This window comes from Euprymna scolopes, chromosome 39, assembly GCF_053919585.1.
Source record: "Euprymna scolopes isolate OS-2025 chromosome 39, ASM5391958v1, whole genome shotgun sequence".
NCBI lineage: Eukaryota > Metazoa > Mollusca > Cephalopoda > Sepiida > Sepiolidae > Euprymna > Euprymna scolopes.
Genome location: NC_136520.1, coordinates 4,147,660 through 4,172,769, shown reverse-complemented (window position 1 = coordinate 4,172,769; position 25,110 = coordinate 4,147,660). Strand labels below are relative to the sequence as shown.

Sequence of the window (25,110 nt, the reverse complement as noted above, 5' to 3'; positions counted from 1 at the left end):
TACGCCGGCGCGTCCATGTGCACCCACATCTAACCAAAAAAAAAAAAAAAAAAAAACCACTAATGAAAATGAAAACATTATGTACCTATTTACTATGCCTCCCCATGGGACAGAGTTAGACACCAGGGTCGTTTTTTAACGTGGAGAAAAGGTACAAAAATAAAAATTGTCTCATATATTATGTATATGACCCTGAGAATGAGTTTATGCTCATATCTATGTATAACCATGTCTACATCGAACGAAAGAATTGCGCCTATGTACCCACAAATGAACTTAGATTTAAATCTATCCAGACGAATATGTCTATACCAATAGCTGTCTGTATAACTGGGTGTGTATGTGTGTGAATGCACGTACGTGGGCGTCCGTATGTACATGGGGTACCGATGTGTATGTGCACGTGCCTGTGCATGCGTGTGTTGATGTGAAAGTATATGCGCCCGCTGCCTGCTGTCCACATAGTGTGTGAAAGCATACAGCTGTGTATATATGTTGATGTGTGTGCTCACGAGTACTGGTATCTGTATGTGCGCATGTGCTTGCATGTATACGTGGGGTGCAAGTATGCCTGAATCAATATGCACATATGAGCCCGTATAATCGCCTCATTCACTCTTTCATCCAAAAAATAGCGAACATTTCTGTAAAAGTCTGAGGAAGCTACAGATGGCCAAAAAACGGCCGAGTAGCCGAAACAATAATGTAACTTAACAGAAAGATATGGTAATAACAAATAAAACGTGTATATATATATATATATATATATATATATATATATTTCCCCCACCCCTCCAAAACAGTATCAAATAATCCTTATTATACACTTATTATACACTATGAAATTTACTTTATGTATGGAAACCAAAGAGGAAATATATGAGAAATATTTGGAATCAAGTCTCCTCTTGCTTTCAGATCATTTGAAACCATAGCCGCAGGTTTTAGTCTCCCTTCCATCAAGGCCAGAGGTTTGGGGGAAGTATATATGTATGTCAGATCATTTGAAACCATAGCAGCAGGTTATGCGGAGAAAATATTTTATGTATCAATTTTCAGTGTTTGCTTCAAGAATGCTCAATACGTGAGAAGAGTTAGGTATTAAGCTATGAAAATATATGGCAGGTAAACATACAGACTGTCCAGTTGTAGATAGATTTCCATGGCTTACACGGGTCAGCCTTTTTGTGGCTTCTTGGAATTCTGCTCTTGAAAACTTGGACCAGCCATAGCTTGTTTGAAGCAAAGAGCTGAATGCCCTTCCTATCGGTTGTATTTATTAATAACTCAAACGACTAATATCCAAGTAAACAAACAGTTTATTGCTACAAGTAAATATTATAATACGTATAATAACTAGCTTGTATGTGTACGGTTAATATGCGCCTTTTGTAAAAGGGAGGAGTGTTAGGACTTATTTGCAACAATAACCTCAAATGTTTCTTAATTGTTTGGATTAAACAAAATTTCAGATTCCCAAGTCCAACAAAATACACCTGAAGAAGGTTGGAAGTTACAGCGACCGAAACGTTGTGAAAATGACACTAAGCTGAGAACAGTAGTTTGAAAAATCAAAATAATACAAAAAAAATTAATCCTTATCTCAAAAATTCAGAAATTAAATTTAATATTACACTACTGGAGGGGGAAGGGGCCGCTTTGCATTCTCCTAAAATATGCTCAAATATGATATTTTAATTTTTCCAAATTTCGTATATATTGCTATAGAGTCGTGATTTCAAAAGTAAAAAAAAAAAAGAAAAAGTATTTAGGTACCATCAGATAGAATCGAAACCGAAACTGTAGCATTCGAAGCTGGTGACGTTACCACTGTACCAACGTGACATGCATATTAACTGATTAAAAATAAACTAAAATGAATAAACTAAAAATGTTTAACGATTTTTTTCAATTCTGACTCATTTTTGACCCCTTAAAAACTATTTTAATTGGCTAAAAACCCCTAAAAGAACGGGCCGTAAAAAAATCCATTCATTTGAGGCCCCTCAACTTTTAGTTTCGGAAAAGACAGAGTTAGAAAATATGAAGACAGACAGACAGACATACATACATATAGCCTTTTATATATTAGATTACATATAGTAAACAAAATGTGCTCAATACCATAGATAGAGCATTCTCTTATGATGCTGCTTACTAGACAAAGAACATAAGTTTTGCTCATTTCATTTATTATTAGCACGCCACTCGGCATTGCCTGGTCATAAAATACGTTCATTGGTTGGTTGGTTGTTTTTGTTTTACGGCATATCAACCCTTTTCGGGTTATTTAATGCCGAATCCAAAGATTTTGAAGAAAGATTTTTTTAATAGAATATATTTGTTGTTTTCACGTCGGTTTCTATTTAACCCATAGTTGGGACCCTAACAGGTACTACCACTCCAGGTCAGAGTGGACCTGGGAGCAATGGTAATTAAAAGGTGGCTCCACACTCCACAAAGCCCACAAGCTGGGGCCTCACCACTGGATATAGTTTAAGGTCATATCCAGGACCCCCATTGAGGGACTTTTACCTTCTGCAGGAGAGGCAGTCGGCGTATTCTAATGCCCCACCGACAGGGCCGCATAAAATACGAAACTGAGATGTGCATGCAAGTGTTTTTCCTAGACATTTCATTTCTTGATTAATTGTAATGTTTGTTGTGGTGAGTATTATTAATTTTTTGCAGACTATTATCCTCATCTTTTTTTCTTTGTTGTTTCATGTCGTTTCATGCATCTATTCCTCTGGCCTTCGGGGCCCGTGGCGCAGTGGATAGAGATTTTTTTTATTTTATTTTATTTTTATTCAATTTTCACCCCAAACAAGGCACAGTGCCACTTTGAAGCAGGGAACTACTATCAGGGACTTAATTAGCGGGGTCATTATGAAGGGAGATGAGTAGAAAGATATTTGTTAACATTACACTTGAACTTCTGCATGTCATTGCAGTTGGGAAAGCAGAATCCCGGAAGGGAGTTCCAAAGACCCGCAGTTCTGGGGAAGAAACTATTGGAGTAAAAGGCTTTCTTGCACCTAGGGATCTCTACTGTAAAGGGATGAGACTTAGTAGCTTGTCGGGTTTGTCGGGGGAAGTTACGTCGGGGAGGTACAAGTGTTTGCAGTTCGTCAGAGCATTCACCATTCAAGTATTTGTAGAACAGGCAGAGGGATGCAACATCTCGTCGATGGGACAAAGGCTGAAGCCTAGATGACAGTTCAGGACCTATCAGGTTGGCGACTCTCTTTTGAACCCTGTCCAGGAGCGAGAGACAAGAAGCAGATGCACCAGCCCAGATGTGACAACAGTACTCCATACATGGGCGAATGGTTGCCTTATAGAGATGTTGAATCTCTACAGTTCCAGGTGAGCATTGTCTGAAGATAGCGGTTTCAATCCTACCCAAAGCTGGCCAGAGGCTTAGTTGACCAAAACGTGAATTTTGAACGGAAACCTTAGTTTAATCTATAGAATAACCTTGTTCCACTCAACCATGATACGACAACAACTATGGAAGGCAGTAATTGCTGAGAATGCAGTTAGGAGATTTCGAGTTCCTATCCCTTCGCGGTAACCACCTGACGAAGGCCACGATGATAAGGATAATAGTCCGCAATAAATGTTTCACTTCTTGTAAGTAAAAAAAAGAAATACTCGAGCTGAGATTGAAACTAAAACCTAAAGACCGTGAGTCAAGTATGATAACCATTAGACCAGCTTGACACGATCTTTAAAAAGTGTTTTCAAACCTACTTATTCTTAACATAAAGAATCTGTCGTGTGAATGATTCATGCATGCACATTCATGAAAAAGTTAAAAACAGATAAAAATCTGATGACCCCTCCCCCCCCCATAAGTACCAAGTTTTCAATTTTGACTCCTTAGCAGCATTTTCTTTTCTTTTTTTTTTTTTTTTCAGATGAAAACCGATTAAAAAGTTTTCCACGTGTCTGATTACTTTATATATCAAATTTCAAGTCTGTAGATCAAAAATTTGTTGAGTATATAGGTTGAGAATTTTTTCATACACACACACATAGATATATAGATTTTTATTTTTTTAAATAAATCGCTCCGGACAAGGCATGAAGCCACCTGATGTAAGGTGCTAAAAAAAAAAAAAAAAAAAAATAGTACTTCAAGGTAAAAAAAAAACAAACTTGCTAACAGTAAGTGTTAGATGGAATAGATTCTGGCTCAGAAAACAGCAATTCTTCCCTCTTTGTCAGAAACATCGCTCATAGAATGTGAGAACTAAAGGATAAAATGAAGGAAGTGAAAGTTACGCATCTGCTGAAAATAAACCTGCGGTCAACTTTTATTTGAGTTAGACACAAGGTCAAGTGTGGGTGCGATGAAAGTGTTGGTTCCTTCTTTTCACAAAGGAAACACTGTTCCGTTTCCATACTAGTTCGTTGCATTTTTGTACGCATTTCATCAGGACTGAATTTTAGCTGCTCTTTTAGTTGCACGTTCAAGCTTCCTGTTCTTAAACATTAAACGACATTTTTTGGTTTTATAAATCCATGTTTATTTATTATCTGATCTTCCATGGTCGGGTCCATACCAAATCTATATTATTTAATTCGTATTCATTATTGAGATGAGTATTATTTATTAATTTATTATTTAATTATTAATTTATTATTTAATTATTAATTTATTATTTATTTATTAATTTATCATTTATTTATTAATTTATTATTTACTTATTAATTTATTATTTAATTATTAATTTATTATTTAATTTTTAATTTATTATTTAATTTTTAATTTATTATTTAATTATTAATTTATTGTGGACTATTATCCTCATCTTTATTAGTTGTTGTTCTACAATGTTTCGGCGAACTATTTCTTCGGGGTCCGTGGCCCAGTGGATAGAGACATTGAATCTCTACGGTTCCAGATGAGAATTGTCTGAAGATAGCGGTTTGATCTGATCCATGAATCATCAATTCACTGTGTCACAGTTTTTAAGTGAGAAGGGGGGAGGGGGGGAATACTTGTTCTTGTTTTCTATTTCATGAAAAATAAAAAATGATGGGCTCATCTTTCTTTCTTCTTAATTTCATTTTTTCAATAATGACAGTGCAATAAGGAAGCAAAATCTGTTGAAATTAATCATTAATGTCATAAAAAAAAAAGTAAAATAAGAAAACAGCATCAAAGTATTATCTTGATTTTTTAATATATGAACTTTTGTTTGTGAAATTTTTTGAGATAAGGATTGATTATTCGTGTTATTTGGATTCTTTGGACTACTGTTCTCATCTCGAGTTATTCTCACAACATTAAAAAAATTTAATTGGAATTCATTATGGAGATGAGTATTATTTATTCATTTATTAATTGTGGACTTTTATCCTCATCTTTCTTAGATGTTGTTTCATGACGTTTCCGTCAACTATTCCTCTGGCCTTTGTCTATCCACTGCGCCAAAGGCCCCAAGGCGCAATGGATAGAGACGTTGAATCTCTACGGTTCCAGGTGAGAATTATCTGAAGATAGCGGTTTCAATTTTACCCAAAGCCGGCCAGAGGCTAACTTGGCCAAAACGTGGTGAGACGACAACAACTATGGAAGGTAGTAATTGTAGTGAATGCAGTTAGGAGATTCGGAGTTCCTATCCCGTTGCGGTTACCACCTGACGAAGGCCAGAGGAATAGTTGGCAGAAACGTTGTGAAACAACATCTAAGAAAGATGAGGATAATAGTCATCTCAATAAATAAATTAATAGATGACATATTTGATGCTATTTTGCACTGTTTCATCTTAATGTATTCTCAATGCCATCTTCATCATCTAGTCGAGATGGGTCTACTTTTTACAGGTTGATTGCTTGAAATTGTGGTATGCTTGTGGCTAGCATGGAATAGCCGTCAGAACTACACTCATATCGTGTAGGAGGAGACTTCAATTCCTCTCTCGTGTCTGTCTAGCAGAGGCAACACTTCCCCCAAGCAGTTTTCGCTCTGCTACTCAATTGGTTGTTCGCAGACATTTTGCGTATACAGTTGAAGGCCGAGGGACTATCCTTTTACCGCCTAACCGTACAAAACATCAAAGCCCATTGAAGTATGGGATACAACGAGGCTCAGGCATTTGTTGCCCTACACCTAATCCGATCGTTCATCCAATACCATTTAGATCCTGTGCGATTCGTACACCTTCCGGGTAACTAAAGCCCCGTTACCATTGGTTCGGCTCTCCCATGCTAGCACACCCTGTCAATTCAGGTGCGGCTATCTAACAACTACACAACAACTAACTACAATTTTAGTTGAGATGCATAAGGGGTTAATTAGATAGCATTTGGGACACTTATAGATACTTCTGTCTAAAGTTAGTTTGCCACCACAACAGTTAGTACACTAAAACTACAGTAACTATAAGCCGACGCTGGACTCCATGCTGTATTTCACAGCAGTGATGTCACCAGTGTGTCCTGGCTGTGCTTAAGGTATCTCAATCCAAAAGCTTTAATATTAAACGACATTAATGTAACAAATAATTGGCAGTGAACTTTTTCTCCACAGACTCGGCGCAGAGCATAGAAACAGGCAAGGTTATAGTTGGAAACATCACTACATACAGTAATCTATGAGCCGCCATTTTTCAAAATGGTGGCCATATTGAAATTTTCAAGGCATAATTGGCTTAATTACATGAGAATACATTCATTTCATTTTTAAACCATAAAGAAATTGTGTTAATCGGAGTTCCTCTTCAAAAATTGAAATTTGTCAGGTTTGCTTCTGCAGCCATCTTCAAAACTGGTAGCCATCTTGAATTTTCTGATGGCTAACGTTCTTTTCTTAAAATGTATGTTCTGAACGTCATTTATGCTAATTTTTGTGCTTGTATCACTAAGTGAAATATTCTTATGGAATATTGAGATAACCTGCCTCACTACTCTCCTTGAGTAAGGGATAGGGAGTGAGGAAGGTACTCTTTAAACCTGCTTAAGATGTCGCTTAGTTTGTTGTTATTTATGTTTTTTTTCAAATTTTGTTTTAGTTAATTATTTGCAGAGGTTTTTTTTCCTTAAAAGCATTCATTCCCCGTGACTTACACTGTATATATAATTACGCTACATGTATATATAATTTTTCTCTCTCTCTCTCTATATATATATATATATATATATATATATATATATACTAACAGTTCCGCCTGGCTTTGCTCGGGCTCTATGTACTATTCATAAGTTTATGTGCATATGTATATATTAAAAAGTGTGAATATATAAAGTAATGCCTTTCTATATAATAGTCTTCCTTAACTACAAGAGAGAAAAGACAGACATTTTCACTTTTATAGATATTTAGAGGGATAGATAGATAGATAGATAGATAGATTGGATGCAATATATAATAATGATTTAAAAAGTATTAAAAAAAAAAAAAAAAGACTCATGGCCCACCCCCGAGAATCGAAAACAAAACGTTCAGTTCACGATTTATTGTGCCTCTGCCGTCAATGACTGGGCTATGAAAACATGTTTACTGGAAGGCTAAAAATTAAAACATGAACTAATAGCTACTACGTCATGCATTTGTAATGCCGACGTTCGACCTTCACCTGGCAAATTTCATTTTTTTTTTTAATTTTCACATTTTTGCACTGATTTTTCCGGGCTAAAACCCAAATATACAGTTTTTGCATGGAGTCAAATATCTTATATATGAAGTTTCATGTCTGTAGATCAAAAACTCTAGGAGGAGTTTGGTAGGCAAAATTTGTGCAACAAAAATATATACATATACATAAATACATATGGAAACAATTTTGTGTTTACTATAAACTTTTTACGCAAATATTATGCAAGTATAAATCATGTAGAATATCTGCATTAATATAATTACACATAATAGTTAACAAAAGATGATTATCCCACCAGAAAACCGAAAAAAACTAATAGGGAATTAATTAAAATGAATATTTAAAAGAATATGCAAATTAGGTAGATCTTTTGCTAGTGAATGCAATTCCATATTACGTTGTGCCATTGCTCTATGTAAATATTTACACAAAACAACCGTTCCACTAATTCCTAAAAAAAAATGAACCTTTTTTTATTATTTTCATTACTAAAATTTGCGACCAGGTCCTGACAAAATTGTCGACCATCTTGAAAAGCATGCTGGCCTGGCTAAGTAAAAGTGATGCTAACAAATGCATAATTAATTCATTTCTAATCAGTAAATCCACATAACTATATGGGTGAATAGAAAAGTAAATTTTCTAACACTTGGTAACAGTTATTTATTGTCTGCTTTTTTTTTTTTTTTTTAACCCCCCCCCCTTTTTTTTGTTGTTAACTATACAACACAATTGCTGTGAAGTCATTTTAGTTTTTAATTGTTGAAAAAAAAAGAAAATTGGGTTATAGTCAGCTAACGTACTTCCTAACTTCCAGCATGGCTGCTACTGGAAGAAGTGACAAGGTAAATTAGTTCCTTTGCTTTTTTTCTCTCACGCCTCTATGTATGTATTCTTTTTTATTACGGTTTCTGATCGTTTCTTTTGTTTCATAAGCGTTGAAAAGTTTTTTCGGTATTATTTTAATTAAGAATTAGTTTTTGTTTTTTTTTAAGAATTATTGAAAACACTTTTTGCATTCTTAAAAAAAAAAAAAGAATTATTATAAACACTTTAAAATATTTTAATAGATTTTGGGAATATTATGTCTTTTTGGAACTTCTACAGAATTGGGACAAGATTTTGTAGTCAATAAATGGATTTTTCAGATAAAAAATAACGATTTCAACTGATTTTTTTGTCAATTCTAATAAATTACAATGGTAGCTTCCAAATTATGCAGTCGAAATTACCTGAATATAAGTGAATTATTAAAAAAAAACCCAAAAAAAAACCCAACTTTAATCGTATTAGAAGGTGAAGAATTTCCGGCATCTTGTTTTCATGAAAATGGAAAATTTTGAATTCTCCTGTTTTACGATCGTTTTTCATCAAATTCTATTTTTTATTTTCTTTAATAAATAATTTTCTACCTTATCGATTTTCGTAATTTTTGGATATAACAATCTTAAAAATACGAGAACTATGTAGATACCATTGTTTTATTTCATTGTGAAATTCAGTTTTACGATTTCTGAAATATTATTTTTTATTTTGATTTTAATAATTTTATTTTTTATTTTGATTTTAATAATTTAATTTTGATTTTAATAATTTTATTTTTATATTGTGATTTTAATAATTTTATTTTTATATTGTGATTTTAATAATTTTATTTTTATATTGTGATTTTAATAATTTTATTTTTATATTGTGATTTTAATAATATTATTTTTTTATTTTGATTATAATAATTTTATTTTATTTTGATTTTAATAATTTTATTTTTTATTTTGATTTTAATAATTTTATTTTTCTATTTTGATTTTAATAATTTTATTTTTTATTTGGATTTAATAATTTTATTTTTCTATTTTGATTTTATTAATTTTATTTTTTAATTTTGATGATTTTATTTTGATTTTAATTTATTTGTTATTTTGATTTTAATAATTTTATTTTTTATTTTGATTTTAATAATTTTATTTTTTATTTTGATTTTAATAATTTTATTTTTTATTTTGATTTTAATAATTTCATGTTTTTATTTTGATTTTAATAATTTTATTTTTTATTTTGATTTTAATAATTTTATTTTTTATTTTGATTTTAATAATTTTATTTTTTTAATTTGATTTAAATCATTTTATTTTTTTAATTTGATTTAAATCATTTTATTTTTTTAATTTGATTTAATCAATTTTTTTTTTATTTTGATTTTGATAATTTTATTTTGATTTTAATAATTTTATTTTTTATTTTAATTTTATTTTTATTTTGATTTTAATAATTTTTTTTTATTTTGATTTTAATAATTTTATTTTTTATTTTGATTTTAATAATTTTATTTTTTATTTTGATTTTAATAATTTTATTTTTTATTTTGATTTTAATAATTTCATGTTTTTATTTTGATTTTAATAATTTTATTTTTTTAATTTGATTTTAATAATTTCATGTTTTTATTTTGATTTTAATAATTTTATTTTTTTAATTTGATTTAAATCATTTTATTTTTTTAATTTGATTTAAATCATTTTATTTTTTTAATTTGATTTAATCAATTTTTTTTTTATTTTGATTTTGATAATTTTATTTTGATTTTAATAATTTTATTTTTTTATTTTGATTTTAATAATTTAAGTTTTTTATTTTGATTTTAATAATTTTATTTTTTATTTTAATTTTTTTTTTTATTTTGATTTTAATAATTTTATTTTTTTATTTTGATTTTAATAATTTAAGTTTTTTATTTTGATTTTAATAATTTTATTTTTTATTTTGATTTTAATAATTTTATTTTTTATTTTGATTTTAATAATTTTATTTTTCTATTTTGATTTTAATAATTTTATTTTTTATTTGGATTTAATAATTTTATTTTTCTATTTTGATTTTATTAATTTTATTTTTTAATTTTGATGATTTTATTTTGATTTTAATTTATTTGTTATTTTGATTTTAATAATTTTATTTTTTATTTTGATTTTAATAATTTTATTTTTTATTTTGATTTTAATAATTTTATTTTTTATTTTGATTTTAATAATTTTATTTTTTTAATTTGATTTAAATCATTTTATTTTTTTAATTTGATTTAAATCATTTTATTTTTTTAATTTGATTTAATCAATTTTTTTTTTATTTTGATTTTGATAATTTTATTTTGATTTTAATAATTTTATTTTTTATTTTAATTTTATTTTTATTTTGATTTTAATAATTTTTTTTTATTTTGATTTTAATAATTTTATTTTTTATTTTGATTTTAATAATTTTATTTTTTATTTTGATTTTAATAATTTTATTTTTTATTTTGATTTTAATAATTTTATTTTTTATTTTGATTTTAATAATTTCATGTTTTTATTTTGATTTTAATAATTTTATTTTTTTAATTTGATTTTAAAAATTTCATGTTTTTATTTTGATTTTATTAATTTTATTTTTTTAATTTGATTTAAATCATTTTATTTTTTTAATTTGATTTAAATCATTTTATTTTTTTAATTTGATTTAATCAATTTTTTTTTTATTTTGATTTTGATAATTTTATTTTGATTTTAATAATTTTATTTTTTTATTTTGATTTTAATAATTTAAGTTTTTTATTTTGATTTTAATAATTTTATTTTTTATTTTAATTTTTTTTTTATTTTGATTTTAATAATTTTATTTTTTTATTTTGATTTTAATAATTTAAGTTTTTTATTTTGATTTTAATAATTTTATTTTTTATTTTGATTTTAATAATTTTATTTTTTATTTTGATTTTAATAATTTTATTTTTTATTTTGATTTTAATAATTTTATTTTTTATTTTGATTTTAATAATTTCATGTTTTTATTTTGATTTTAATAATTTTATTTTTTATTTTGATTTTAATAATTTCATTTTTTATTTTGATTTTAATAATTTTATTTTTTATTTTGATTTTAATAATTTTATTTTTTATTTTGATTTTAATAATTTTATTTTTTATTTTGATTTTAATAATTTCATGTTTTTATTTTGATTTTAATAATTTCATGTTTTTATTTTGATTTTAATAATTTTATTTTTTATTTTGATTTTAATAATTTCATGTTTTTATTTTGATTTTAATAATTTCATGTTTTTATTTTGATTTTAATAATTTTATTTTTTATTTTGATTTTAATAATTGTATTTTTTATTTTGATTTTAATAATTTTATTTTTTATTTTGATTTTAATAATTTTATTTTTTATTTTGATTTTAATAATTTTATTTTTTATTTTGATTTTAATAATTTCATGTTTTTATTTTGATTTTAATAATTTTATTTTTTATTTTGATTTTAATAATTTTATTTTTTATTTTGATTTTAATAATTTTATTTTTTATTTTGATTTTAATAATTTTATTTTTTATTTTGATTTTAATAATTTTTTTTTAATTTGATTTTAATAATTTTATTTTTTTAATTTGATTTAAATCATTTTATTTTTTTAATTTGATTTAAATCATTTTATTTTTTTAATTTGATTTAATCAATTTTTTTTTTATTTTGATTTTGATAATTTTATTTTGATTTTAATAATTTTATTTTTTTATTTTGATTTTAATAATTTAAGTTTTTTATTTTGATTTTAATAATTTTATTTTTTATTTTAATTTTATTTTTATTTTGATTTTAATAATTTTTTTTATTTTGATTTTAATAATTTTATTTTTATTTTGATTTTAATGATTTTATTTTTTATTTTGATTTTGATAATTTTATTTTGATTTTAATTTAATTTTTATTATTTTAATTTTAATAATTTTATTTTTTATTTTGATTTTAATCATTTTATTTTTTATTTTGATTTTAAATCATTTTATTTTTTTAATTTGATTTAAATCATTTTATTTTTTATTTTGATTTTAATAATTTTATTTTTTTATTTTGATTTTAATAATTTTATTTTTTATTTTGATTTTAATAATTTTATTTTTTTATTTTGATTTTAATAATTTAAGTTTTTTATTTTGATTTTAATAATTTTATTTTTTATTTTGATTTTAATAATTTTATTTTTTATTTTGATTTTAATAATTTCATTTTTTATTTTGATTTTAATAATTTTTTTTTTTTTTTTTTTTTTTTTTTTATTCAATTTTCACCCCAAACAAGGCACAGTGCCACTTTGAAGCAGGGGGCTACTATTAGGGAATTAATTAGCGGGGTCATTATGAAGGGAGAAGAGTAGAAAGATGTTTGTTAACATTACACTTGAACTTCTGCATATCATTGCAGTTGGGAAAGCAGAATCCCGGAAGGGAGTTCCAAAGACCCGCAGTTCTGGGGAAGAAACTATTGGAGTAAAAGGCTTTCTTGCACCTAGGGATCTCCACTGTAAAGGGATGAGACTTAGTAGCTTGTCGGGTTTGTCGGGGGTAGTTACGTCGGGGAGGTACAAGTGTTTGCAGTTCGTCAGAGCATTCACCATTAAAGTATTTGTAGAACAGGCAGAGGGATGCAACATCTCGTCGATGGGACAGAGGTTGAAGCCCAGATGACAGTTCAGGACCTATCAGGTTTGCGACTCTTTTTTGAACCCTGTCCAGGAGCGAGAGACAAGCAGCAGATGCACCAGCCCAGATGTGACAACAGTACTCCATACATGGGCGAATGGTTGCCTTATAGAGGTATAGGATACTGGCAGGCGTAAGTAGTTTTCTAGCACGGTAGAGGGAGCCAACCTTCCTTGCAGCAGCCTTGGCAATGCTCTCAATGTATCTATTCCAGTTCATATTCCCTGTAAACGTTAGGCCGAGGAGTTTAAAAGAAGTACTTTCAGGCAATGTGTTCTTGGCCATTGCTATTGGTGGTAGAGAAGGTTTCTTGTAGTTATTGAAGGAAACAAGCTTAGTCTTAGCAGCATTGAATGAGACCAACCATTTTTGTCCCCATTCCACTACGGATTGGAGGTCATCCTCTAGTGTTTCTGCCATTTTCTTGGATATGTGTTCATTTGTTTTCCCCTCATATCTGTTATAGAGAGTGGTGTCATCGGCAAATATACCCATCTCCGAAACAATATTATCAGGGAGGTCGTTTATGAATATCAGGAACAATAGAGGTCCAAGGATAGACCCCTGAGGCACTCCCGCATTTATGTCATATTGTTTGGATGTACGTCCGTCGAGGACAACTTTGATTTTTCTATTACTTAAGAAGGATTTAATTACGTTATGAATTCTTCCAGTGATTCCATATGATCTAATTTTCCTTAGAAGACCATCGTGCCATACCCTGTCAAAAGCCTTAGATATATCAAGGGCCACCGCTCTACCCTCCCCTGTTTTATCCAATGAACGGTATATACGTTCAGAAACTACAGTTAAGATATCTGCTGTTGAACGGGCTTGCCTGAATCCATATTGTTTGTCAGTCAAGAGTTTAGCAGCTGTTAGGTGCTGGACTAGGGCTTTATTAACTAAGGACTCAAATATTTTGGCGAAAAGCGGGAGGAGGCTAATGGGGCGATAATTTAGTGGGTCAGTTCTTTCACCAGAATTCTTGAAGACTGGTACCACAGAGGCGGTTTTCCAGCAGTCGGGAAAACAAGATTCGTTAAGGCATTTATTGTAAAGTTTGGACAGAACTGGAGCAACCTCGGCAGAGCATTTTTTTAATAGCACAGCCGGGATGAGATCTGGTCCACATGCTTTAGAGGTGTCTAGGTTTTTTATAATAGCATGTACCTGAGAAGGGGTGATTTTCAAGTCGTCAAGTGTGGCGTCTGTTCGCAGAGGAAAATCAGGGAGTGAGTGGTGTACCGAGTTCAGTGTGGAGTTTGAGGCAAACCGACTGGCAAGCAGATTAGCCTTGTCAGTTGCCGTGCAAGCAACCTCATGATTGTTTGTTAGTGGGGGAATAATTGACTGTCCATTATTAACTACGCTGTTGTAGATTTTCCAAAAATCCCGGGTTCCTAATTTCTGTGCTTCGATGCGCTTTCTGGTGGTTTCAGAGTAATCTGACTTAGCTGTGTCTATCACTCTCTTACAATTATTTCTAGCTTCTATAAACTTCTGTTTATTTGAGCTGGACTTATGTCGGTTGAATCTGCGGAACGCATGCTGCCTTTGACAAATGGCAGCTGCACAAGCAGAAGTAAACCATTGGGGGGAGTGGGGCTTGCTATAGTATTTCCGTGCGGGAACATGTGCTTCAATAGCAGTTTTGAACCATTCAGTTGTCTCATTTGCACACTGTTCCGCTGGAAGAGTAAAGATATTTTGCCATGGAGCATCTCTGATGAGCTCCCTGATGGCTTCCCAATCAGCCTTTTTGTAATACCTCGTTGTTTTGAGTAGTGGGTCTTCAGTTTTAGGGCGAGAATTTAGGCTGATTTCTACCATTATCACAGCGTGATCAGCATTCCCGAGTGGGCTATGGGCATTTGTTGTACAGTCATTGGGAACTGTTGTCAGAAAGAGATCTAGAAGTGAGGCATGTTGATCGTGCTGGTCTGGGAAACGTGTCGGAAATGTAACCATCTGAGATAGGGAATGAGATATAGAGAAGCTATATGTGGCGCTACCAGCTACGTCTGTGTGATTTGAGAATCCTAGCCAGTTACTGTGGTGGACATTGAAGTCACCAAATACATGTATTTGTGCGCTAGTATCGAGGGAGAGTGCTATATCTATGCTGTCTGAGACTTTGTTTATTAGGGTACAGTCTTGGTTTGAGGGAGAGCGGTAGAGAAAATATAAGTAGCTAATATTGTGTTGCATATTTAGTCTGAAGCACATAAAGGCCTGGCCCTCTGATTCTAGTTTTATTTCTCTAGTTAGGGGGAGGGTGTTTCGAATATAGACTCCAAGTCCATGCATATGTCTGTCCGAGTCCTTACGGTAGAGTGGGAGATAACCAGGCATGTTAAAGTGGTTAGAGGGTATGGAGGAGTGAAGGTTAGTTTCACTTAATGCTAAGATATCCGGGGTGTTTACAAGGAGAAATGACTCAACATCATCTAAGTTAGTTCTAAGCCCGCGGATATTAGTAAATGCAAGCCTCAAGGGAGGAGGCAGGTTGGTTTTCTTTGAGTTTGGTCCTGGTTTAAACGTAACTTTTGCTTGAGCTGTCATTTCATTTTATTTTATTTAAAAGTTTCAGTTAGGGTGGATGAGTGAGGGGGTGCTGGACAAGTAGTTGTGCAGAATACCAGACATGCAATACAAGTAGACCATCAGCTGTCCTCACCCACAGGATTGTGGCCTCATGTTTTTATTTTGATTTTAATAATTTTATTTTTTTAATTTGATTTAAATCATTTTATTTTTTTAATTTGATTTAAATCATTTTATTTTTTTAATTTGATTTAATCAATTTTTTTTTTATTTTGATTTTGATAATTTTATTTTGATTTTAATAATTTTATTTTTTTATTTTGATTTTAATAATTTAAGTTTTTTATTTTGATTTTAATAATTTTATTTTTTATTTTAATTTTTTTTTTATTTTGATTTTAATAATTTTATTTTTTTATTTTGATTTTAATAATTTAAGTTTTTTATTTTGATTTTAATAATTTTATTTTTTATTTTGATTTTAATAATTTTATTTTTTATTTTGATTTTAATAATTTTATTTTTTATTTTGATTTTAATAATTTTATTTTTTATTTTGATTTTAATAATTTTATTTTTTATTTTGATTTTAATAATTTCATGTTTTTATTTTGATTTTAATAATTTTATTTTTTATTTTGATTTTAATAATTTTATTTTTTATTTTGATTTTAATAATTTTATTTTTTATTTTGATTTTAATAATTTTATTTTTTATTTTGATTTTAATAATTTCATGTTTTTATTTTGATTTTAATAATTTCATGTTTTTATTTTGATTTTAATAATTTTATTTTTTATTTTGATTTTAATAATTTTATTTTTTATTTTGATTTTAATAATTTCATGTTTTTATTTTGATTTTAATAATTTTATTTTTTATTTTGATTTTAATAATTTTATTTTTTATTTTGATTTTAATAATTTTATTTTTTATTTTGATTTTAATAATTTTATTTTTTATTTTGATTTTAATAATTTCATGTTTTTATTTTGATTTTAATAATTTTATTTTTTATTTTGATTTTAATAATTTCATTTTTTATTTTGATTTTAATAATTTTATTTTTTATTTTGATTTTAATAATTTTATTTTTTATTTTGATTTTAATAATTTTATTTTTTATTTTGATTTTAATAATTTTATTTTTTTAATTTGATTTAAATCATTTTATTTTTTTAATTTGATTTAAATCATTTTATTTTTTTAATTTGATTTAATCAATTTTTTTTTTATTTTGATTTTGATAATTTTATTTTGATTTTAATAATTTTATTTTTTTATTTTGATTTTAATAATTTAAGTTTTTTATTTTGATTTTAATAATTTTATTTTTTATTTTAATTTTATTTTTATTTTGATTTTAATAATTTTTTTTTATTTTGATTTTAATAATTTTATTTTTATTTTTATTTTAATGATTTTATTTTTTATTTTGATTTTGATAATTTTATTTTGATTTTAATTTAATTTTTATTATTTTAATTTTAATAATTTTATTTTTTATTTTGATTTTAATCATTTTATTTTTTATTTTGATTTTAAATCATTTTATTTTTTTAATTTGATTTAAATCATTTTATTTTTTATTTTGATTTTAATAATTTTATTTTTTTATTTTGATTTTAATAATTTTATTTTTTATTTTGATTTTAATAATTTTATTTTTTTATTTTGATTTTAATAATTTAAGTTTTTTATTTTGATTTTAATAATTTTATTTTTTATTTTAATTTTATTTTTATTTTAATAATTTTATTTTTATTTTGATTTTGATAATTTTATTTTTATTTTGATTTTAATGATTTTATTTTTTATTTTGATTTTGATAATTTTATTTTGATTTTAATTTAATTTTTTTTATTTTGATTTTAATAATTTTATTTTTTATTTTGATTTTAATCATTTTATTTGTTATTTGGATTTAAATCATTTTATTTTTTTAATTTGATTTAATCAATTTTTTTTTTATTTTTATTTTGATAATTTTATTTTGATTTTAATAATTTTATTTTTTTATTTTGATTTTAATAATTTAAGTTTTTTATTTTGATTTTAATAATTTTATTTTTTATTTTAATTTTATTTTTATTTTGATTTTAATAATTTTTTTTTATTTTGATTTTAATAATTTTATTTTTATTTTGATTTTAATGATTTTATTTTTTATTTTGATTTTGATAATTTTATTTTGATTTTAATTTTAATAATTTTATTTTTATTTTCATTTTAATGTTATTTTTTATTTTGATTTTAATTTATTTTTTTTAATTATTTTATTTTTATTTTAATAATTTTATTTTTTATTTTGATTTTAATAATTTTATTTTTTATTTTAATTTTAATAATTTTATTTTTTATTTTGATTTTAATAATTTCATAATTTTATTTTAATTTTAATAATTTTATTTTTTGTTTTTATTTTAATAATTTTATTTTAATAATTTTATTTTTTATTTTAATAATTTTATTTTTTATTTTAATAATTTTATTTTTTATTTTGATTTTAATAATTTTAGTTTTTTATTTTGATTTTAATAATATTAGTTTTTTACTTTGATTGTAATAATTTTAGTTTTTTACTTTGATTGTAATAATTTTAGTTTTTTACTTTGATTGTAATAATTTTAGGTTTTTACTTTGATTGTAATAATTTTAGGTTTTTACTTTGATTGTAATAATTTTATTTTTTTATTTTGATTTTAATAATTTTATTTTTATATTGTGATTTTAATAATTTTATTTTTATATTGTGATTTTAATTTTATTTTTATATTGTGATTTTAATAATTTTATTTTTTATTTTGATTTTAATAATTTTATTTTTTATTTTGATTTTAATAATTTTATGTTTTATTTTGATTTTAATAATTTCATGTTTTTATTTTGATTTTAATAATTTCATTTTTTATTTTGATTTTAATAATTTTATTTTTTATTTTGATTTTAATAATTTTCCTTGTTATTTTGATTTTAATAATTTTCCTTGTTATTTTGATTTTAATAATTTTATATTTTTATTTAAATTTCAATTATTTCATTTGTATACTTTCATAAACATATTTTTTTTATATAAATTCAAGTAAAAAAACTTATTTTCAAAATTAAAAAAAAAACTTATTTAAATTTCAAATAAAATAGAAATCTTTATTTTATAAACTTTGTTTTTAAACGTGCAAATAAAGACGAATTGTGTTATTTTTTATCTTTTTATAATTTTGTTAATTTTTATTGTATATTTTTCAATTTTCTTATATTTTATTTCAATAAATCGTTTCACAATAGAAATACTGAAGAGCAATAAAAGTGAAGGAACCGATTTGCCTTGTCACCACTTCCGGTAGCAGCCACACCGGAAGTTAGAAAGTACATTAGCTGACTATAACTAAAAATTGTTTTTGATCATAGTTGTTTCGATGAAAAAAAAAATTGTTTCCAGCGTTAAATAAAAAAAGCAAATCTTAGATACTTTCCATGAAAAAAAAAAAAAAAAAACTGATTTTCGTTCATAGCTGTTTTCATGTTTTCATCTAAAAAAAAAAAAAAAAAAAAAAAAGAAGGCTTATAAATAATACTGATTCAAAATGGCGTATCTTTACTTGATGTGGAGGTGGTTCACTGTTGTACGTTTGACAAGTGAAAAATCGAAAATTAAACAAAAAATACAACTAATAACTGCCACTAATCGGTCAGATATTTAATTTTCAACTGATCTGTATATTTTTAACTTACTGAAACTGTTTTTAAGTTTTCTTTTTATTTCAAAATAGTTTGCAATTAGCCATCTTGGAAAGTATGCTGGGCTGGCTAAGTAAAAGTTACGTTAGCAAATGAATAATTAATAAATCTTATAATCAGTAAATTTTCTTGCGTTTGGGAACAGTTATTTGTTGTTTATTTGTTTATTTTTTTTGGTCTGGTTAGCTATACTGCGCAATCACTCAAATTAGATGTACAGATGGTTCATGTGATTCGTACAAACAAACCAACACAAATGAGACCTTTGCTAAATATCGGCGGGACAAGATCAAAGTGTAGTATCTGTTCTTCAGATGCTGCACTTCTATTTCTTGTTCTCTTTCGGTGGAGGGGAAATCCTTCACGACTGAGACAATTTTTATTTTTGTACCTTTTCTCCACGTTAAAAAACGACCCTGGTGTCTAACTCTGTCCCGTGGGGAGGCATAGTAAATAGGTACACTAGATTTAATTTTTTGTAAAAAAAAATTGCTTTTGAAATGTATGGAAGGCCATAATAGATAAATATGTGAACATTCCAATAATAATAATAAAAAACAAAAAAAAATGAAAGTGCTATAAAAAAGATTTCTAAATGTATAAATTTGCAAGACGTGTATCGTTTGCTAGAAGGCTTGAAAAAACAAATTCAAGATGAAGTCGTTTCAACCTCACATGCAAGCAAAATTGGCAGCCATTTTGGAAACTATATGAATTGGCTAAGTAGAAGTGACACTAACAAATTACTGTTTTCTTTTTGTTTTTTTGTTCCAAACAAGGTACACAGCCATTTAGTCATAATGGGCTACTATTTAGGACCAGATTTGCACCATTTAGGACCAGATTTAGGACCAGATTTAGGGAGTTGAGCAGCTAGATGTCTGTTTACATTACACTTGAATTTCTGCATGTCAGTATAGTCAGGGAAGCAGGAGCCCGGGAAGGAATTCCAAAGTGCAGCAGTCCGAGGGAAAAAGCTATTTGAGTAGAAGACTTTACGGCATCTATGAATCTCTGCAGTGTAGGGGTGAGATTTTGCTGCTTGTCGGGTTTATTGAGGGTAATTAATTTTTCAATCAGTAAACAAGTGAAAAAGTAAATTTTCTTGCATTTGGTAACAGTTATTTATTGTCTTTTTTTTCACAGCCTAACCTGATTGCCAACCACCCTCGGACTAAGGCTTGCTCTTCCACTAATTTTTTTTTTTTTTTTTTACTATCCTAAATGTCAGATTCTTTACTGGATTTCAATTTGTTAAAATTGCTTTGGAGATGTATGGAAGACCATAATGTATGAATTTGTGAACATTCCCAAAAAAATCAAAGTGCAATAAAGAAAAAGATTTCTAAATGTCGTATAAATCTGCAAGACGTGAGATAGAAAAAAAAAAAAATGGAAATAAAATTGAGTAGCTTAATTGTAGAATAGGGACTGTTAAAATATCTCACCAATTCCAAATGTCTGCAAACAAAATACAGAGCAACAAAAAAAAAAAAAAAAAAAAAAATGGCTTCACCCATGAAATGAAATTGTTAATAAAATCTTCATGAATTTCAACCATATTCGGTGCAAATATGCTTTAATCTATGCCTGAGTTGTCCACCAAGTTTTAATTATGAATGACCAACAGTCTTCATTTTTTTTTTCAAATTGAATCAAATCTGTTGTCAGAATCACTGGAAAAATGGTTGCATCACTATTGCTCCAGAAGGTATTGTACTCCTAACGTAATCCTCTACCTATACAAGAGCCAAATACATACGAAAATGAAGAACTGTTTGTCGATCTTCTGCATATCAGTACAGTCAGGGAAGCAGGTAGCAGGAAGGGAATTCCGAATCTAGCTGTTTGAAGGAAGAAACTATTAAAGTAGAAAGCTTTCTGATATTTAGAGACCTCAACAGTGAAGGGGTGTGATTTTGTTGCTAAGCGGGCTTGTCAAGGATATGTACGTCGGGAGGAGGGGGGGTGCACAAGTACAACGTGTTCATCAGAGCACATTCCATTAAAATATTTGTAAAACAGGCACAAAGATGTGTTTATCATTGAACAGGTGAAACTTAATCGTTATGTCACAAATTTACAAGCAAATCAAACAAATAAATAAAATATCCGGGTCGGCATTTTTTTCTTTTTTAACAAGAGTTTTTCTTATCACCATTAATTTTGGCACCATTTAAAAAGTCTCGTTGTCACATGTCTATTTTAGCCTGGTACGAGTTTCTCCTTCTGACCAAACACCAGTCACAGCCGGACAATTCTTATCTGCGACTTTACACGTCCATTCTATTTGATGCCGATTTTCTTTCTCTCGCGACCACGTGTTGCATTTTTTCTTCTTTTTCTTTCCTTCCTTTTCTCGTACATACTTCCTAATTTGCATATGTGCATTTTATTGCTGCTGCTGCTAATCTCTCCGCAAGTCAGCCATCCTTCGCTGATGCCAACATATTTTGATCGGAATCCTTTATTTAATCCACAAGAGTAGCATATTCTCGCACCGTCAGCCATGATGGGTAGAAGTCTCGAGTCATTCACAATTGTCTTTGGAGTGTCGCTTGCACCAAGCATTGAAGCTTCAACCTCCAGAAGAGTGTAACTTCTTTTTTTTTCTTTTTTTTTTTTTTTTTTTTTTACAAAGAAGTCACCACTTATCAAGGCCCAGAGGCCACACGAGGATAAGAGTTAAAGAGTGTACAGTAGTCAATGGGACAATATTATAGTAACCGTTGGTAGTGTAAATTTGGTAAATTGGATTACTTATTAATTTGCATATGCGCGTTTTTTTTTTTTGCTGCTGCTGCTATTGCTGCTAATGTCCCCACAAGCCAGCTATCCTTTGCTGCTGCTGATATTTTCCCGTGTGCTCATATGCACTGTGTTATACAGGGCTAAAACAAAAAAAAACTGTTGGAGATTCATGGCCGAAACTTGGTGGACAAGTCAGGCATAAAGTAAAGTTTATTTGTACCAAATATGGTTGGATTGCAGAAAAGGATTGTAATATTTTATTAACGATTCCGTGGGTGATGTTTTTGGGGAATCACCCCGTGGCGAGATATTTGAACGGCTCATATTTTACAATTGAACCAAATAAAATTTCTCACATGCACTTTTCAATTTATAGTCCTTCCACACACACACACACACACACACACACACACACACACACTTAATTTCCAGATTTCTAGAAATGTCCGACAGATGAGATTGTCATCTAAACTTGAAAACTAATTTAAAAAACCTAAATTTAAGGTGCTCCATTCCAATCGTCCCGTTATCAAAAAAAACTGACATTACGTTTCTGAATTTTAGAGATGACAATTGATTATTCATATTCTTTGGATTCTTTAAACTATTGTTCTCATTTCGGTCGATGTAACCTCCGACCTTCTTCAGGTATATCTTGCTAAATTACTCCCTAATTTGTATATGCGGGATTTTTTGCTACTGCTGCTAATGTCCCTGCAAACCAGCCATCCTTCGCTGATGCAGACATATTCCGACGCGCTCATATGCACTATTGTTCTCATTTCGGTCGATGTAACCTCCGACCTTCTTCAGGTGTATCTTGCCAAACTCTAGAATTTGCCCAGAATTTGGAACGGGATCCTTTATTTAATCCATAAGGGTTGCATATTCTCGTTCCGTCAGCCATGATGGGTAGAAGTCTTAAGTAATTCACAATTGTATTTTGAGTGCCGCTTGCACCAAGTATTGAACCTTCAACCTCCAGAAGAGTGTAAGTCACCACTTATCAAGGCCTGGAGACCACTGGAGGATAAGGATTAAATAGTGTACAATAGTCAATGGAACAATATCGTAATAATCGTTAGTAGTGTAAATTGGTTACTTAAGGAGAACGGCTCGTCAAGAATTTGTTTACATTGGACTTGAAGACAACAATATTGTAGTCAGTTGAATTTTACCAAGTACTTTACCCACTATGCCATGGGTCCCAAGTTAAGGATTCCTGAGTTCGACAAGATACACCTGAAGAAGGTCGGACATTACACCGACCAAAATGTGAAAAATGAAAAAAAAAAACTAAAAATGAGAACAATAGTCCGAAGAATCCAAATAAATCTAAAAAATTCAGAAATCTAAAAAGTCACCTATTTTTAAAAAAAAATTACGAGGCGCTTTTTTTCATGGGGGAGTGGTTCTAATATAAAGAAGCACTATTTTATGATTGCAGGTGCAAATAATAAAAACTAATATTAAAAAAATGTTGATAAATAGCAATAAATAATATAAAATAATTACGTATTTGTTAAATGCCACATATTGAAAACGGGCTGCCATTGCGGGACACTGCGAGACAGAAAGAAATCTAAAGATGGTCGAATGAAAAAGATTGGAAAAAATTTTGTAAAAGAATAACATGAAAAAAATTTTCTGTTTTTTAGAATTGCATAATTTTTTTTTTTTTTGAATTGAATAAAAAATTTTTTTTTTTTCTAGAATTACATGAAAAAAATTATTTTTTTTTTTAGAATTGCATAAATTTTTTTTTTTTTCGAATCGAATAAAAAAATTTTTTTAAAATTACATGAAAAATTTCTTTTTTTTTTTAGAATTGCATAAGTTTTGTTTTTTTTCGAATTGAATAAAAATTTTTTTTTTTTAGAATTACATAAAAAAAATTTTTTTTCTTAGTTGTCCTAACCTGGCGTTGCCCGGATTTTATTTTATTTATTCTTTTTAGAATTGCATGAAAAGAAAAAAAAGCGTTTTCTTATCTTATTTTTCAACTAATTGTCCTTATCCGGCGTTGCCCGGATTTTATTTTATTTTATTTAAAAAATAAATTGTTTTCTTTAAATCACACGGAAAACACTTCTTTTTTTTTTTTCCATATGATTCTAAAAAAAAAATAAAGTGTTTATTTTTTTTTTCAACTAATTATCTTTCTGTGGCGTTGCCCGGGATTAAAAAAAATTTTTTTTATTTTACTTTTAGTGATAGTATACGTGGCTATAATAAGATTTCTTCGCCCGCAAAAAGAAAAAAAACGGCACAAAAAAAACCCCCTAAAAATAAAAAAGAAAAACGTTGGTAAAAAAGAAATAGTCTATAATCGCTCAAAAATCGAAAATTAAACAAAATACTAGTAAAGCCTTACATTTTCACATGATTGGTGACATTTACTGGATGTCTTAAGATCAGTACAGGATGAACAATTAATTTGTCGCCTTAAAGAAAACAACACTACAGCTTTATTTTATAACTTTTATTGAAAAAAATCAAGTCGTGTAACTTGATTATGTAGTAGAGCTGACATCTATTCAATGTAGCCGCCTTCAGCCTCAATCACTGCCTCAATACTGGTCCGAATCTGGGAGCATGCCTTTTCCACAAGCACTGGCGGGAGCTCGGGGAACACTGAGGGATGGCGGCAATTAGGCTGGCTTTGGTATTGTGGGAGGTCATGTTGGTGATGTTCTCAACAAATAACCAAATGAAGTAGTCTAGTGGGTTCAGGTTGGGGGAGGAGGGCGGGTCAGTGAGAGAAGGGTACAAAGTCATAGCACTCCTGAAGCCAAGCCTGGGCCTCTTTGGACCTGTGGGCTGGCACAGAACCCTGCTGCCACACCCAGGGTCTGCCAGCGGCCATCTGACTGCACCAAGGGATCGCCATACTCTTCAGCACATCCAGGTACACTTTGGTGTTGACTTTCAAGCGGACTTCGAAG

General features: G+C 28.1%; 1 protein-coding gene across 3 annotated transcripts in view; it reads right to left on the bottom strand.

The window, feature by feature from the left end:
- Window positions 1-25,110, bottom strand: part of LOC145263628 (neuroglian-like) — a 229,944-nt gene that overhangs the window by 24,077 nt on the left and 180,757 nt on the right. Inside the window, exon 6 of one of the 3 annotated variants that reach the window (XM_080120471.1) lies at window positions 23,681-23,728. The exons of the other annotated variants lie outside the window; for them this stretch is intronic. Within the exon in view, the coding sequence (XP_079976597.1) occupies window positions 23,681-23,728 (48 nt within the window). The remainder of the gene's footprint in view (window positions 1-23,680; window positions 23,729-25,110) is intronic. 3 annotated transcript variants of the gene reach the window in all.